Source organism: Thalia democratica, chromosome 8, assembly GCF_965202585.1.
Source record: "Thalia democratica chromosome 8, ktThaDemo2.hap1.1, whole genome shotgun sequence".
Classification (NCBI taxonomy): Eukaryota; Metazoa; Chordata; class Thaliacea; order Salpida; family Salpidae; genus Thalia; species Thalia democratica.
The window spans coordinates 9,222,874-9,241,754 of NC_139172.1; the positions used below are offsets into that span (position 1 = coordinate 9,222,874).

The window sequence follows — 18,881 nt, forward strand, 5'->3', positions numbered from 1 at the left end:
TAACGAAATTTATTACATGAAAAAAAACAGCGACAAATGTTTGTTTTAAAAAAACAAAAAACAAGGAAATGAAAAAATCTTTTTGTTTTACGCATTAGAACAAAATTGCACATTTTAATATTTATTAAGTATCATTACGACAGAAAATTAAGTTTAAGTAATTAGTAATAAGTTAAATTAAACTGTTAAATTAATCTTTATATATGTTCTGATGTGACCACAAATATTCAACGCATGCAAAAGAAACACTTAAAACGATGATATTACATAATGGAATAAAGCTCTCATGTTAAAATTAAATATAACCTTTATAAATTTTACAACTTTTTATATAATTTAAAATATAAAGTTCCAAATCACTATTTATTTATATTAAATTTATCGTTTCTTTTAAAAATTATTATAAATTTAAAAAAATCTATACAAATCTAATAAAACTTATAAATTTCGACTGGTAAATGTTATATATATATACTTATATCTTTGATTATTTTAATAGCTTCATCAGTAGTTTTTATAACAAAATCTTTAGAATAACTTCAGTTTGTTCAAGTAAAAATAAATTAAATATGCTGCTGTTATTAAAGTTATAAAATATTAACCAACACCTAATATATATTTTTGTTATAAATAAGTTCATATGCTTTTCTTGTAGATTAGCATTATTGATGAAAAAATTATTACTGTTCAAGTTTTTGTAAAAATTAAATTAAATAAACTTCAAATAAATAGCAAATAATTTCAAAGCACCACAATCAAGGCGCTTCTGCGTTTTTGTTGGAATTGTTTTTGTTCATGTAACCTCCCCTCATCTGCGGCGGTTGCTGCTCGTACCTGGAGTTAAGGACTCCCAACGAAGTGGCCCTCTTCATAGCGCTCTGCTGCTGCTGACTGATGTTCAGCATGGAGCCCGAAAGTCCCGGCTGCCCCTGTGGCATCTGGTGCTCCTCCTCCGGTTGCCCTGTGAACTTGCTGACTAACCTCTGGCTGCTCCTCCTCAAGCTCGCCCTCAGCCTGTTGAACGACCCGCTCCTCCGCAAGCTCCCGCTCCCGTCGCTTCTCCACTCGACCCTCTCCTCCCCCTGCTGGTTCTTGTTGTACTGTGGCGCGTCCTTCACCTTGTCCAGCTTCACCTGACCCCCTCCGCACCTGCTGGCGCACTGCTCCAGCGTCTGCGCCGCTTCGAACTTGCCCTGTCGCCTGTACAGAGCGCCGAGGTTCTTCAGGGTGGAGGTGACGGTCGGGCTGTCCACCTTGGCCGCTTTGTACCAGCCCCCGTACTCGCCGTACGGCGCCGAGTCCTTCTGCGAGTGGAACTGCGAGTGCGCCTCCCTCTCCTCGGCGTGCATCCAGATCGGCTTGTTCTTGTCGGTGATGCTGCCGAAGTCCTTCTCGTGCGCCTGCGTCAGCACCTGCTTGTACAGCGTCTCGGCCTGCTTGAACTTGCCCTGCTTCATGTAGGCCGTGGCCAGGTTGTTCTTCGTCTTGGAAACGTTGTTGTCTTCCGGCCCCAGGTTGTTCTCGTAGATTTGCAGCGCGCGCTGGTAGTACTTCTCCACTTCCTCGTACTTGCTCTGGTTCTGGCACAGCAGCGCCAGGTTGTTCAGTTGCTTGGCAACGTCGGGGTGGTCCTTGCCCAGAACCTTCTCCCTGATCTCGAGAGCCCGCTTGCAAAGGGGCTCGGCCTCCTTGTACTTTCCCCTCTTCCCGTACAAAACGGCGAGGTTGTTGAGGGTGGCCGCCACGGCGGGGTGATCCGGACCCAGCGTCTTCTCCCTGATGGTGAGGGCGTCGTTGAGCAGGTTGCTCGCCTCTTTGAACTTGTTCTGGTCGCGGTACACCAGCGCCAGTATGTTCAGCATCGTCGCCACGTCCGGGTGGTCGTGACCCGAGTTCTTCTCGAGGTCCTCCAACGCTTGCTTGCAAAGGGGCACGGCCACCTCGTAGCGTCCCTGGCTCGCGTACTGTATGACGAGGTTGTGCAGGGTCCTCAGGCGGGCCGGGATCTCGTACCCGCCGCTGGCAGCCGCCGAGTTGCTGATCGTGGTCATGGACGGAGATTGCAGGCTGGAAGGCTCGTTGGTCGTCTGTAACAAACAAAATGTATTTAAACTAATAAATTAAGTTTTTATTTTTTTAATTAATAAACAAAAATTAATTTACAATTTTAAAAATAATGTATAACTCAAACAATATCACCTATCATATAAAAAATTTACTATTTTTAAATACCATTTGCTATTTAATATTAATAAAAATAAATTACTCATTTTCTTTGTATATAAGAAGAAGCTTTTAGAAATAACCTTTTATATCCTTTCAAATGATAAAAATTTATATAAATTTACCAACTAAATTAAGAGTTTATAAAATGTGTTAAAGATATGGCGTATAAAATTAAACTTTAAATAAAAATCAATTTTTCAGCGCGGTTAAAGTAAACAAAAGTTAAGTAAGAGTATGCTTTTTAGTAAACAGTTAGTAGCGTACTTAGAAGCCACAAAGTGAACTTCACAGCCTGGAATCGATACTAATCGAAAAACAAAATCTAAATTAAACACTAAAAGTGCATCATATTGAGAGCAAGTACTATTAAATATTTACAAGTAAGCATATTCTTACTTAATTAATTTTACATTAACCACACTAAATTTTGCATTTTTATTTAACTTTAGTTTAATACGATGTGTTTTAAACACATTTTGTAAACTCTTAATAAATTAATCTAGCATGTAATTTTGTATTTATTAAAAAGACATAGGGTTATGTCGAAAAGATTCGTCTAAAATAAAAAGAACTTAAGTAAATTGTTTTTATAAATATAAACTATAAAGTAGAAAATATTATTTTAAAACTAATCGTAACTTTTTAATCATTTTTATCACTTGAAAAGAAAATAAAAGGTTATATCAAAAAGCTTCGGTCAAAACAAAATGTAGAGTAAATGAGTAATTTATAGTAAAATGAATTATAAAACATAAAATTTTAATTACTTGTTCGGGAGCAGCTCCACTTCCGAACAAATCGGCATCAATGTTTCCTTTTTTACCTCCGGCTTCCTTCCCTTCCTTACCCGAATCACCTTGCAACACATCATCGTACTTTTTGATAGAATTGAAAAATTCCAGTTGGTTTTTCTCCTCTTCCAATTGAACTACCTACAATTTAAAGGGCTTTACCTAATTTGTATTAATTATTCTTTTATTTACATAACTATTATCATATTTCAATGTTTATAGACTGATTTACAATAAATTTAAGGTAATTTTAATACTTAATAAAACCGTATATAGTTATAGCAATATCAAGTTAAATTTTAACATCCTTTTAAAAAGTTTAACATTTCATTTAACTTTAAAAAAAAATGAGTTGTTTTGGTCTATATTATGTATAAAATTAAATTTAAGATTTTAAACTGTCTTAAATAGTAGAACAACATAGAAAAGATATTATAAATCTACTTTAATGTCTATCTTGAAAAAAAAAATTAATAAAAAAAATATCTTTATTATAGACTTTACGCATCTTATTGAAATTTCATTACTTTACATGTAAAAATAGTCTAAAACTTCAGGTTTTTCAAGTTTTTTTAATGATATTTGTTTGAAATTCCAGGTTTTCCCTGATTTTTTTGCCTAAATTGTTGAATTCCATTTTTTCCAAATTCCAGGTTTTTGACAACCATGAATATAGTGATTTTAAGTAGTGATATTTGAAACTTAATAAAATTTTATCAATAATGTACTTCCTTCTTAATTTAATTATAAATTAAACAACATCTGAAAATATCAAGCAAGTATATACTTATCAAATACATATTAGAAAAAAAAATCAACCAACTTTCTGTTCACTCAACTGCAACTTGCTCTGAGTGTTGGCAAGTTCGTCTCTCAGCCACGTGTTTTCCTGACACAACCTCTTAATAAGTGTTTTCGACCGCTGCTTCTCCGATTCCAACGTGTTCAGGTGGGAGCTCAGTGTGAGCATGACGTCCGCCTCCCCCAACCCCAACTCAATCATTTCCAATGACTTCTTGATTATGTTCGACTTCTCCTCTACCAAGTTCACGTCTTCATCCTTCTCTCTCCTGTTCAATTATATTGATGCATTAAAATTCAATTATAAGTAGTATCGTTGTAAACTCCCAAGTAAAACTAATCTTTTTATATCTGCAAGTACCTAGATTAAGTTTTTTATTGTTGGAAAATAATAAACACATCAAGGTTTTTTTTTACTCTTCACAACTTTTTTAGAGAACTAAAACTTCTAATGTCTTTTTTATTTTAACAAACTATTATTCAAATTTTACAGTTTTTTTATTTAACATTTGTTACTTTACTGCTATATTATAATAATTTGCATAGTCTATAGAAACTTGCTCTATTTCCTTTAAAAAATAATAGTTTTGAAAACCTGATGGCATTGAGAGTTGCGAGCAAGCTGTGGAGTATTGAGTTGTGTTCATTTTTCAGCTGATCCAAGCCCTGCATAACCGCTCTGGTGTTTGCCACCAAGCTGTTCTGCTGCACGCTTTCACTGCCAGCAATATCTGGCATTTGGAGCACTGCAGTGTCACCTTTGTCGTTCGTCATTACTACTTTCAGCTTTTTATTTATATTTAAAAACTGTAAATGAAAAGTTGATATAAAGAACTGTTGTTGTTTTTTTTCAAAGTGTATTTAGTATTTCAGTTTTAAGCTAATAATTATCAAGTCAAAAAACTCTTATTAAAACAGTTTAGTTGCTTAAAATTTATTTCTGTAAATTAAACTTATATCATATACTAACACTAATCAAAAATTGTTGCTACTTATTTAAATATAAACAAACAACTAATATTTTCACTGCTTTAAAAATACATATCTAGATTTTTATAATACCATCTAACAAAACAATTGGTAGCAAACAATAACTACTAAAACTTACAAAACTCTTGAGAGAAAAAGTAAAGTGTTTGCATTTATAATCTACTTGGGCAGCTTTTACTGCACAATATCAATTATTCATTGTCTCTCATTTATGAGAAAATTCAAACGTGACTAACGAAAAATACTCTGAATAAAATTTCAGTCATAAAGCTTCAAATTTTATAAATAACACTAAAATTCATCAAACTATCATTAACAATTACACTTTTTGAAATATATTTACAATCAACTTCTTTAGCTTCTTTTTCACTTTGACGATATTTGTATACATATAAATTTACAATGCAGCACATGTAATAAATGACACATATAGTATATATACTGTTTTGTACACATTTTTAAACGCCATACAATTATCTTTAACATTGATTACAAAAATAAAAAAGAAACAAAAACTTTAGATAGATAAATCTTAATAAAAATATTAAGAGTTTTAGAAAACTGATTTATGATTCTTTATTAAAATGAGACATTTTTCAAAGAACGCTAAACGATAATCTTTATATATTAAACTAAAATTGTTTGTTTATAAAAATATGATTGTATATATATATATACACACAATGAGGTTGTGACCTCTAAGTTCTTTACACAAACAAATAACTTAAAAAAACAATAAGTTAATTAGATTAAAAGCAGATGGTTATGAAATTTATCAGTGCTAACACAAGCATTCAATACAGTAAATTTAATTTTAACTTTGTTCAAATTAGGACGTTTCACTTAAAAAACAATTCATTAGATAAAAATAAAATAAACAACTTAATGATTTGCAAATTACAATGAAAAACTAAGTACTAATAATAGTTAATATTAAAAAAAATGTTTACTACTCAAAACTAAAACTATAAAAATAAATAACAATAAAGTAAACTTTACAATGAGCTATTTAAAAACAATAAATTTAACAATATTTAAGAGAGGTCAACCTAGTTTTTAAAGGTTGATCTTATTTTGTAAGTTATTTCATAAATATCAGACACTTTTAACAAAACTCAAATTAACTTTCGAGATATCAGGAATTTAAGTCTGTGAGTTCAATGTATGGAATATTATGAAAACTTTTAAGCTAAAAATATACTTTTTGATTTTCAAAGATTGTCAAATTTTTACAGTAAGTCAATATAATTACTTACATTTAAACAATTTAACTATTTTTTTCAAATTTTGGAAAAAAATATTAAAATAAAACCTTTTTTTAAATTTAAAATTAGCCTGAGAATTAGTGGCCTGAGTTACTTTAGCTAGGTGAGTTTTTGAGCAAATAGAAAAGAGTAATTATCATGAGCCAAAAACTAAAACATACTGTTAAGCAAGCTTAAATATTTTAAAATATTTAAATAATAGCAAAAGAACTTTATTAAAATACAAGTTTTATAAAAAAAAATAAAAAATAGGCTAAGAATTTGTAAAAATGTCTAAGCTAACTTGAATTTTACAAAAAAAAAAGCCTGACTTATCTTGAGTAGCTTTGAGTGTATTGCAACCCTGCTTAAATTTTAACTTTTTAATATCTTTAAAAGCTCCAAAACTATATACTTACCTAACTTTTTAAAACATGTTTCCTGAACATTTTAGGTCTCTAGCTTGAAAAACAAATAAGTCAAAAAAACAGCCTTGATTCATCCAGAGTTTTTTGAAACTCTTTTTTTTTTTTTTTTTTTCAAAAATTAATAAGAATCAAGTTCATCAACAAAATTGGCTATATAATAATGCTATTAATAGCATTGCAAATAAAACAACTAAATATCATTCAAAAACTATCTTAAGATTTTTTTCTAATTATCCTAATTTAGAAAAAAAAACTTTGCTGAGTTAGCCTGAGTTTAAAAAAATAACCTGAGTCATCTGAGTGTGTAGCAACCCATCTATGCAAGTGACCAAAAGCTGTCCTGAGTGACCTTGATGGTTGTGCAGTTAAAGCCACAGGGGAAAAATCACTATTTTACATTTTGATTTTGTAGAGTCTTGAGACCAAGCTAAAAACTGATTTTTAATTATTTTTAATATTAAAACTATATTTGAGACATAGCCAGTCGAAGTTGGAGCGTACAATAGCTTCCTTATGGGAGACACAAACTAAAAATTCAAAAAAGACAGTTTCACTAAAATCTTTCACCTCCTATATTATGAATTATAAAATCTAGTAAACACCTCAAGTTTTTAGGAAATGTTTCTTTACAATATTTATAATAATTTAGACTCATTTTTTATCTTAAAAATAAACAAAAAGAGTAGATATTTTTTTTTTTAATTCTTTTATTTTTGAATTTTTTAAAATTAATTAAGAGAGACTTATCAATATTCTAAAATTTTTTTTTTTAATATTTTAATCCAGAGAAAATTTCTTAAAATTTTGAAGTGATTATCTCAAAAAATGTAGCAGGTGATAGATTTTTAATAAATTGTTATTTTTTGCTGTTCTAGTTTTCTCTTCCCATCATAAGAAACTAGTTGTACTTTACAACTCTAACCAGCTATATCTCAAAAAATAGTTTGTTTATTAAAAATCAGTAAAAAGGACTCAGAAATCAATAGAAAAACTGGCAAGATATCAAGCATGATTGCTTGTCTTACTACAAGAGTTTGCAAAAACCAAAAGTTAAACATTTGCACCAAGGATATGGTGGAAAAATGTGGACACTGTCTAGCATGCAGAAGAATAACGTTAACACTTTTTATCTACAATGCCTCTGTAGTATATAAAAAACAAGGAAAATTCAAGATGGTATCCCCACTATGTACTTTACCCTCATTTAGTTCAAAATTAATCACGTTCTAAGCATGGCAAAAAGCAAATCTAAAAGCCTCTGTCGTATAAACAGTTGGTTACTGGCAAACACAATCATGGTCTTAAAGTTTGACATGAAGAGCTAGGATATCAGCAAGGATGAGCTTGCTAAAGACTGCAACAAATGGTGATCTTTTATATTCAGGAAACTGAAAGAGAGAGAAAAACAACATTTAAAAAATTTTAAGTCAACATCAAAATGAAAGTTTTTTTTTTAATTTGATTTATTATTTTAGTGCATTACTGTGTTAGTTATTAATTTATTGTTGTTTATCCTGTACATGATCATCCTTTTTAAGCACAATATGCATAAGTGACTTAATTGAAAATTGTCGGAAAAATTGAATTATCTTGTGTGACCAAAAACTGTTCTGAGTGATCTTAAACTATTCTTAGTTTTTTTTTTTGTCTCTGGTGCAAATACAATGTTCTTTCTTAGAGTAGTAAAGAGCTAGCTGCATGACAAAAAAGTGCTTAAATAAGAATTTTAAAGTCAAGTTCTTGAAGAGAACTGATTTTATAAAATAACAAAATATTGAAATACAATCAACTAAAGCTGTCATGAAAATTTAAAAAAATCTAACTACCCAGAGTTTTTAAGAAAAAGCAAACAATCTTAGGTCAGCCTGAGTTTTTTTATTTATTCAAAATATATTTAGTTATTCTGAGTGTCTGACAACCCTTATATTTTGAGTTTTTTTGTTATTTTTTGGTATTCTTAAACATTTCAGCTTTAGTATAGCTGTCTTTAATACTTGAATCTTTTTTTACTTTCTCATAAGCTCAGGCTAGCTTCATGTAACTCAAGCTGGCTGTTTTGCATAAAAAGTAGCAACCCTGTTTTCAAAAGTTTCAAACTTATCTGAGTGTGTGGCAACCCTGTGGTAAAAATCATATATTTTTATTAGCACTTTCTTACCTCATTTTTTACCCAAAAAATAGTTCCTAAATGTAATTTAATATTGCTCACTTTAAAAAAACCCTGCTATAAACTCTTTAAAAGGTTATTAAACTTAAAAATATATATAAGGAGCTATTAAAATGTTGTAGTCTTTTAAAATTTATAATGTTCTATTTAAAGCTCTATTTGAATATCAATTTTATAACTGATGAGTCCTTTTAAAGAAACTTGGTATTAAATCAAATTCTAAAAAGATCACTGTCTTCTAAAGTTTACTAGTAATTAAGAAATATTCATCATTTTGCTTAAAAATTCATAACCGTTAGTTATTATTATTAAAAGTTAATGTAATTTTATACACAAAAGATAAATCATGTTGTACACTTTTTTATAAACAATCAAAAATTGGTTCAGCCTTAAGCAAATATAAGTAAAACTCAGAATTGTTTTTTTTTTTAATTTTTTTTTAAAGAAAATTATAAAATTTCATTTATCCAAAAAAAATCAGTGTAGTAAAAACTTTTTTTTGTTTAATTCATTACATTTTTTATCAAAAATTAGTTCTAATATAATAGAGTTCTAATATAATTGCCTACTGAAGACAAAATTTTTTGGAAGTACTTAATGGCAATGTAACAAGTACTTAGAACTTTGTAGATTTTTTTGTAAAATAAAAAGACTTTTTGTTTAAAACAATTTTGATAAAGACAAAAAAATCACAAAGAACAACACACAACCATGGGAAGATTTGAGATACTTAAAATTATAATATTCTTACCGTATTATTTAAAATAATAAAACTTTTTTAGTCATTTAAATACTTTAATATTCAAAATTGTTTATTGAGCAACACAAAAAAAGCTCAAAATAATTGGTCTTAGGACCTAGTGTACAAAAAAACTTCTTATTGAGTTGTACACCACTTGGATATCTTTTAACATGAACTACTTTTAACTTATCTTGTCCAGAACAGTTACTAGTGACATTTTTATTTAAATAGTACTTATAAAAACATTATAGGAAATATTCCTTTTTTTTTAGAAAAAACACTCACTCTCCCCTCTGCAACAATAAACATTTTCTGAAGGTCAAGTGAATGAGTTACACAAGTTCCTATTAATTTGAATTGAACATAAAAATTTTTTAAAAGTCAATAAAAAAACTAATTTTGAATTTTATTTTAAATAAGTATAAAAATTAAGTAGAGGTTTTTCTTACAAAATTGATTTAATTAAAAAGTGTTAGTTTAGTAAAAATTTAAAACAATTTTTAGGGTATCAAAAATAATAGTCCGTATTTATTCTAACCTTTTACTATAAAAAAACCTTTGATTTTTTGATTTTTTTAATGGTAAAAACATAAGTCTCAAAAAGCTATTAATATATATTTTTTCTGTAAATTTTTTTTTCTCTATTAGTATCCACCACTGGGTTTTGATTTTGCAACTTTCAACTCAGAGAGTTTCCAATTAGGACCCCTAAACCATCAGGTCACATTTAATAATATATTAATTTTCAGTACTTTTATTACAAAAAAATTCCACTAAGTATATAAAATCCATAAGAAGTGATTTGGAATTCTGTCTGATTCAAGGTTGCAAAGAACTTTGTAAATTTTTTCAAAGCTTTCTGAATTTTTTTCAGGTTTTTTAAAAACAAGTTTTTTGGTCCATTTTTAGTTTAAAATCAAACTTAATTCAAACTTAATAATATAACAACATTGAAAATATACTGTAAAGCTACTTTAAATGTGTTTTTTAATAAAAATAAATAAATGATACATCATTTTTTTATCTTTATGACATATTATTTGTATCTAATTGAAGTTTTGTTACTTAAAATGTAAAAAGGTTTAAAATTCCAGGATTTTAAGATTTTTTTGCCTAAATTGTCATTCAAAGTTTTTCCAGAACCCAGGTTTTTTGGTAACCCTGCTGAGTTCACAGAATCATAAAATATATAAACGGGGTAGTAGAAAATACTTTAAATAGAGTTTTGATAAAAATTCACGAATCTTAATGTGCCTGACCTCTTTGAATGGGTAGCTTCAGATTTCAACTACTGTTTTCGAGTAGCTTGAAAATCATGCAAATCATTTGCATATTTGCCGAGTCATCAAAAAAAAATAAAGTTTTTTTTATACCATTATTCCTAACCCACCTTATCCAAACATTAAAAAAAATGAAATTTAAGATTAAAATTAAAAATACGAGCGTGAACTTGGCTTGAATGGCTTTTTTTGGTTTTTTTTTATAAACCAAACTTTAAAACCAATTATTTTCAATTTCTTTAATGCTAACTTGGAATTTTTTTTATTCTTAAAAACGTTTTTTTGCTTTGCTTTTCACAATAATTTCCATCAAATTGGGGTTTGACTTTTGCAGTAAGGCCCCTTAGAAATTTTTGGGTTTATTTCTGATTTTTTACTTTTATAACCTTTTCTCCAAAGTTTTTTTTTTTTTTTTTTAACATACTTATTAAATTAAGTTAAAAATTGTAATTATTTTTGTTTTCAATTTTTTTTTTCATACCATAAGCCTAATTCAATTTTTCAGAAAAATTTCAATTTTGCAAGATTTTTGATTTTTAGGCTGATAGCATTTGTTGCAAAAATAAAATATTTTTTTTATAATTTTTATATTTAACATACTTGTATAGTTAAGTTACATGATGTAATTATATTTTTTCCCAGAAAATAATGGTTTTAAAATATATTAAAATAATTAAACAAAAAAGCTTTTTTACTGACTCAGCAAATATGATTTGCTACTTTTAAGATAATAACTTGCATTATTTTCTACCTATTCAAAAAAAGTAGTGGATATCTGAAACAACGCCTTTGAGTAACCTAAAATTTAATATTAGAACTTTTATTGATCAAATACATAAAATTAATTTCAAAACCATAATTACATTTTTTATTTAGCATTAGTTTGTAGAAAAACTTCAAACTATTCTGACTTATCCTAAATATCCTGAACTGCAACCCTCTTAACTAAGTTAAAACATAACATAAGTTTAGTAGTTTATTTTCCCCAACACATTAACAGCTATGTATTATAATGTATTTACTTTAAAATAAAACTATATTAAAAGATTGAAAATTAAGTTTTTAGTAAATAAATTTGAACTATTTCAAATATCTAATAATACTGTACAGATTCAATTTGTTAGTTTTAACTTGTTAAAGCTAATTTTATAAAAACTAGGTTAAACTTAAGTTTTTAAGACTTACTAGTTCGGCATTTGGTGTAAAAGGATTCTATTTTAACCCTATTTAAATTTGTGAGCTTTAAAAATAAATTTAAAAAAGTAGCTTTGAAAGTCATTTATCTATAGAAATATGTAGATAATAAAAATGGAATTAATTTTAGTTATAATACAAAATGAAACAGACATACTTGTCAAGACTCTAGAGTCTAGACTGTATGGTAAACCGTTATAGCACTAAGACCTTTTTTTAATAACAATCTATAAAATCACTATATAACATTTTAAACTAGATCAGAAATTATTATTTGCTTTTTATAAGTCACAAGAACTTGTTTATTTTTTCAATTTGACCATATTTTTTTGTACAGTTAAATTTAGTCTTTAATCTTAAGCCTTGCGAAAATTTATAGCTTCAGCAACTTAGATAATGATTTAAAGTCTTTACATAACATCCATTCCATACTTTACAAATAATTAGCTAAGAATAAATCTTTAATTTTATTAATTTTTATACTTAATTGTAAATTTTTATTTTAAATATAAATGTAATAAAAATCCTAGTAAAATCTAAAAACTACGAGAGTAGAGTATTATTCTTATATCACTTTATGCACAAAGTTTTACTTCTAATATAGTATAAAATTTATAATTCATGCTTGTTTAAAACTTAAGCTTTTTTTAAAGTGATTTTCCATTTTTATCTACCTAACTAAAACATCATATTTGTGGTTTTATCAATTGTAGTTTTTTTAAACTTATTTTACATAATGATTTAAAGTCTTTACATAACATCCATTCCATACTTTACAAATAATTAGCTAAGAATAAATCTTTAATTTTATTAATTTTTATACTTAATTGTAAATTTTTATTTTAAATATAAATGTAATAAAAACCCTAGTAAAATCTAAAAACTACGAGAGTAGAGTATTATTCTTATATCACTTTATGCACAAAGTTTTATTTCTAATATAGTATAAAATTTATAATTCATGCTTGTTTAAAACTTAAGCTTTTTTTAAAGTGATTTTCCATTTTTATCTACCTAACTAAAACATCATATTTGTGGTTTTATCAATTGTAGTTTTTTTAAACTTACTTTACTTTAAATCTTATACAATCAACATGTAGTTTCTTAATAGATATTTTTTACCCTTATTATCTTTGTTGTTATATAATATAAGTTGACGTTAGATTGTTTTATTTTCAAAGCATATTGATAACATATAAAACAAATTACGTTTTAAAAGCGAACATATCTTGAATTTAAACTAATTGTTGATAATTATTTTTTTTTCGTTTCAATAAAAACAGAGTAAGCAACTTATTACTAACCACAAGCTGAGTTAAACTAGAAACACATTTTATTTACTATATTTATTATATTTAATGTATTTAAATCTATAAGAACTTCGTAATATTGAAAAGTAAAATTCATAAGTTAGTTGTGTTAAAAAGATAAATTATTTAGACACACACAGAGTATTACTTTTAAAAATAGTCGTTGTTTTAATGTTTTACGTTTAATAAGCTGGTTAGAAAAGTAGACAACTTGTTTATTAAAAATAAGTTAAAGTCAAACACTTTTTTTATGTGGTGAAAAACAGTATAAAACTTCTTCCTTTGCAACAAAATCGTTTACAGGTACGTATCTTTTAATGCATATATAAATTTATTATTAATTTGATTTACGGTAAGCTTTTAATAAAGGTTGTACTTTTAACAAAATTAAAAAGTACGATATCAACGGGAAGTTTGAACTAAAGAAATCGTGATCAATTTGAGTCTTTTAAAAGGGTAATTTCAGTTTCTTAAAGTTCAATAAGGTTATTGCCTTCTTTTTTTATTATTATTTTAAATTATGCTAAAGTAAACTTCACTGTTCGTTTTTTTTATGTGTAGGTTTTATGAAGGGCTTTTAAATTTTTAAGTATATACTTTGTCAAGAGAATTTAGATGTTAACTGTTCTTTGTTTCCCTTTTATTTTTATACATTTTTATAAGTATTTAAAATATTTCCTTTTGTTTTCCGTTTAATTTCATTAAAAATTAAAAATCTTTAATGTTTAGTAAGTACTTTAATTCTTCTTTCTTAAAATTAAAAAAAATGTTTGCTTTTTTAACACAAAGTTTTTTGGGTAAAAAGTGCTAACTAAACGGAAAATGCAAACTTAAGAAATAATGATTTACCATTTATTTTAATTTAAAATTGTTGTTTTTCGATAGTTTTTTTTGTAATAAAAATTTTAACTTTAAGTAAATATTAATGTAATAAAGAATAGTTTTCAAGAAATGCATCTCATTAAAAAACTTAAGAGCCTCATTTTTTAGTATAGACATTTTATTAGTATAAAAAAGTTATAAAATAATATACTCACAACAAACTTTAAAAATAGAGTTAAATGTGCGAACTAGAGATAAAGATTTACTTTGTTTACTTGAAATATAAAAACAAATTTGAGATTGAATTAAACATGATAAGAAGGTAATGAAAATTTATAACATTAAAGCAACAAATTAAACTTAAATTAATAAAATGAAATCTCAATCAAATAATGTTTATTTCCTACTTTACTACCTAAGCCTTAGGTTTTAAGAAAAATAAATACATTTTTATTCCACTGTTTATTTAACACTAAATTCTAAACTTTAGAGGCTTAAGCTGCGCTCACTTTCGAAAAATTTAAAGCTTGTGCAGTAAAATATATTTTTTAATAAAAATAAAATTCTGTAAAAACAAATAAGGCTAGTAACAAAATATTAAGTTTTAGCACTATGTAAAAAAAATTAAAAAAAAAGCAAAATAAAAAAAATTAAAAAATCAATTTAATAAATTAAATAGTCAAAATTTGGGTATTTGAATAACTTAAGTATAATCAAAAAAGTTTATTACATATATTAAATTTTTAATAGTTTTTTTATTACAAACTAACTTAAAAATATAAAGTTAAAGATGTTATCACAGAACTAATATAATGAAAAGTTTTATTTGTTAAATCAAGCATAACGAATTTACTAAAGCTTTAGCTGTAAGTATTTGACTTTTGTTAATTGGTTGAAAAAACTACAAATAAATAGTTACCAAAAAAAAACATACATTTTTCAAACTTAATTAAGTTATACTAATGAAAAAAAACACTAAAATATCAGTCAAGCTTAATTTTACTTTTATGTTTTCTACTGCAAGCTAGACAGTTGAAAGAGAAGAAAATTTGTGTAGCAAAGTACTGCTGATATGTATGAAGAGTGAACAGAAAGATAAAAAAGAAACACTCCAGTTACGCATGAGCAGTTCACAACCAATGAGAAGCTTGTATTTCATTTACATCCATTTTTCTGAAATTCACCATATACAATTTTCTTACCACTGCTGCCTTTATAATTTTGTTATGGCGCATTGGTAGCTGTGAGGTAAAAATTGTATTTTTTTAAATAATATTGTTTTTAAAATGTTATTTTTATGTTGGACAGCCTATAGATTAAATTATAATGCAAATTTTAACTTGACTTATTAGTTTCTTTATGAAATCATTTGTAAATAAATTACTTATAGTGTTTTTTAGATATAGTAACCTTGTTCAAAATGTATAGATTACAATGTTATGAAATATGTATACTGTGTTTTACATTTTTTTGTTATAATTCATTGATTTTAACTCAAAGTTTCAATGATTCTTTTCAATAAAACACACAATATTTGAACTAAATTTTAATGAAAAAGTTTTTTACATTTTAAATTTGTAATAAAAGAACAAGGTTACTATATCTAAAATATGTAAGTTGTTTTAAATGTAATATATTTATAGAGATTTATTAAATACAACTTATCTTTCTAATATATAATATAACAAAGTTGTATATTTATTTTGTATATTTTATTTATTTTTTTCACTCATGATTTTATTATGATTATTTTGTATATTACTATTAGTTAAGTATTTTAGTTATTTAAAGTTAGTTAAATTGTCTAAAAATTGTGTCTTTAATAAAAATTTTACATAAGGTGACACTCCCCTAAATAAATCAGAAATTGAGTTTTAATACAGTTTTTTATAACTATAATTAAAATTTTTCTTAATCATAGAGGATTTTACTTCTAATATATTTCTAAATAAAAATATGTTGTCCTATTTCTTAGATAATATCTAGTTTTACCATTTAAAAAAGAAACTTATTCAAATTATTCCTGTGTCAAATAAGTTAGTTATAAGTAAAATACATGGCATAAATCCTTACAAAAGGTAAATTGATAATATATTGCAATAAATATTCTAACACTTACTATTTAAATTTTAAACCACTTTTTAAATATTTATTTATACAATGGAATATTTTAAATAAGTTTTTATTTTTAATTATTTAAGACAACTAATATAATCAAAAATTGTTGCTTTTAATTTTTACTAAAATATAAAAATATATAGACAGAAAAAAAAAATAAATAAACTGGAATGTACATAAACAAGTTTACTTTTTTCATCCACATTTAAAGGCACAACTTTTTATCTAATCTTAGTAAAAAACCTTTAAAATTAAAAAAAAATACTTCCTGAAGTTCTTTCCAATCACAAATACTCTATGATAGTTTTGGTTATTACCAATTGTTTTTGCTTGGTGTCTAATTTGATTATTTGTTTATGGTGGTATAAGATTAAACTATTATTAATGTTTATTTTTCTATGTTCTATAATTTTTTATATGTTTGAATCTATGTTTAAACCTTAAAGATAGTTATAAAGCTTAATTTTACTAAATAAAATTAAGTTTTCCATATTTTACACACAATTTAAAATATTTATTGTTATGTGTTTTAACTATTTTATATAATCTAGAATTATCTAAATACATCTATGATTTGGTAAATCTAAGGCCATTAATAATAGGTTTTATTTTGTTTTTCAAGCTATAAAAAAAAAAGATTTGCTAAGTTATTATTCGTAATACTTCTTGATAGACTGTTTAAAATGGTTAAGTAAAATGTTGTTCAAATAAATAAATAATTCGAATTTCTTTAGTAAAGTTTGACTTGTAAGTGTAAATAGAAATGTTAAAGAGGCAGTTAAAACAGTATATCTTTAAACTGTTAAAACTGAAAGATAACTTTCTGTTTCCATCCATAAAAGAAACTATTGTTTAAAATTGAATTGGTTCCCTACTTGAATATAAATTTATTTTTAAGATTAATGTTTGTAAACAGTGTAACTCAGTGTGATAAACTTGAATTATAAGTTTGGTATAAGAATTTTGTAAAACATAACATTATTTGAAAAAAAAGTTTAGTTGTTAGTAGTTGTATAACAAGTTAAATTTGTTAGAAGTCTAGTTATTAATTATAACAACTTTTGAAGTAAAGGTTATGCAACAAGTTAGCTTTCTGAAATTTTAACTTCTGTGGATATAGAACAGAAATTGAACAGTTTCATAGTTTTTTTACAGTTGTCTATGTTTGGATGCTATATCAGATTTAGTGTATTTTTACTTGTTTAAAAAAAATTTTTTGATTATCAAAAAATAGTTAGCCTAACTTTTGTGTGCACTTTTTGTTCAAAATTATTATTTTTACAGAAAGTTTCCAGCTTTATTTTGAACATATTAGCATTTATTAGTATTTAAATTTTTAATATATTTTTGGAAATTAAACAAGGTGTTTCTTCAACTTACAATGATATGTCATTTTATAGTTTATAAAGTTTTTTATTTGATAAATACTGTTGTTTTATATTTTTGGTCAAAAACTAAGATTTGAACAGCTAGAAATTTTTTGTGGTTAGACTGTGATTTTAATAATGAACTAAGATGTCATTAATTTTTTTTCCATAATTAAATAAATAATCATACTTTGTATTACATTATTGGTTTTATGACCCTGCTAATACCAGTATGTTGTAAATGAAGCCAAAAACTTCCTGCTAAAAGGATAAGATTAATCAAAATCTGCACACAAAAAATTTATGATAATTAAACTTTTAATCCTATTTTTAGTTAGTTAGACTTGTTTGTAAACATTATTGATATAAATTTACCTTAATCAAAAAATTATTTTTTGAATATTATTTTCAATACTCCTAAAATTTTGTAATCAGGTAGTTTTTGTCTAAGTAAGAAAAATGTTATATCAGTTTATTGTCTAGCTTTTAATTCTTTAATTTGAAACTAAGTAGAAAAATATCCAAAATAGCCTTGATATTGTTACTACAACAAGTTGCAGCTATATATAGATAAAAATATTTTCCAAAAAAATAAAGTTTATAAGTATATTTTGATAATTTAAACTTAAATTTTACATTGACCATAAGTTTAAAGCTTTTTATTTATGATGTCATTTAACAATTATTTGATTGTAAACAATAAAATGTTATAAAGAAGACTAAAAAGTTGTTTATAGATTTTCCAAACTTAATTAAGAAAAAATCAAAAAAATTCTAAATATCTCTCAATATTTCAGTCTTAGTTGTATAAAATACAAAGTATTTATACATGTATGAAAATCAGATATTTATAAAAATAACATCTAATAGAAAATTTAAGAAAATAGTGTAATAAAATTAAAAATCAGCAGCATAATTTGTTTTATTTTGAGTTTTTATTAATTCTACAAGTTTTTTGTTAACAAAAAATAATTTAAGATGTTATAAAAGTACATAGCTAGTATAGTGTTGTTTTTTTTTAAAACAACTTGAGTAAACTTTAGTTATTAAGAAGTAAAAGTTATTTATTTAATTTATCAGTTTTTTGCATATTAATTTAAATACTTTGATATGCTATTTTTTTATTAGAAGTCTTGCTGTTAACATTGTTGAAGTATAAATAATTATTAATACCAACCCATGTTTCCAGCAACTTCTAATATTTTTGTAATTATTTTGTAAGCTCTTTATTTTATAAGTAATTTTATGTGAGCTGCTATACTTATTATATGTCAAGCAAAGTAAATACTTGACATATTTAAATTTATGTATAAATTTGTTTTTAATTTATCATTTACTGTAATAGTGAGTAAGAAATAAATAATTAGTTATATTTATTTTTAAGAACAAACAGTGACTTAA

The 18,881-nt window shown here is 25.7% G+C and overlaps 1 protein-coding gene across 1 annotated transcript; it reads right to left on the reverse strand.

The window, feature by feature from the left end:
* On the reverse strand, nucleotides 1-4,621 carry LOC145842273 (kinesin light chain 1-like). The gene is made up of 4 exons (XM_082949695.1): nucleotides 4,414-4,621; nucleotides 3,841-4,087; nucleotides 2,994-3,158; nucleotides 1-2,087 (listed from the first exon to the last, which is right to left on the reverse strand). Exons 1-4 carry the CDS (start codon nucleotides 4,590-4,592, stop codon nucleotides 756-758), a joined length of 1,923 nt encoding a protein of 640 aa, XP_082805821.1. The 5' UTR covers nucleotides 4,593-4,621; the 3' UTR covers nucleotides 1-755.
* Between the last annotated feature and the right edge of the window lie 14,260 nt (nucleotides 4,622-18,881).

What these genes read in the sequence shown, in the direction of transcription:
- LOC145842273 (XM_082949695.1), bottom strand. Translation starts at nt 4,592, where the DNA reads ATGACGAACGACAAAGGTGACACTGCAGTGCTCCAAATGCCAGATATT. An exon ending in TGCAGTTGAGTGAACAGAAA is followed by an intron (nt 3,159 to 3,840) that starts GTTGGTTGATTT and finishes TTTAAATTGTAG; the next exon opens with GTAGTTCAATTGGAAGAGGA. An exon ending in GTGGAGCTGCTCCCGAACAA is followed by an intron (nt 2,088 to 2,993) that starts GTAATTAAAATT and finishes TGTTTGTTACAG; the next exon opens with ACGACCAACGAGCCTTCCAG.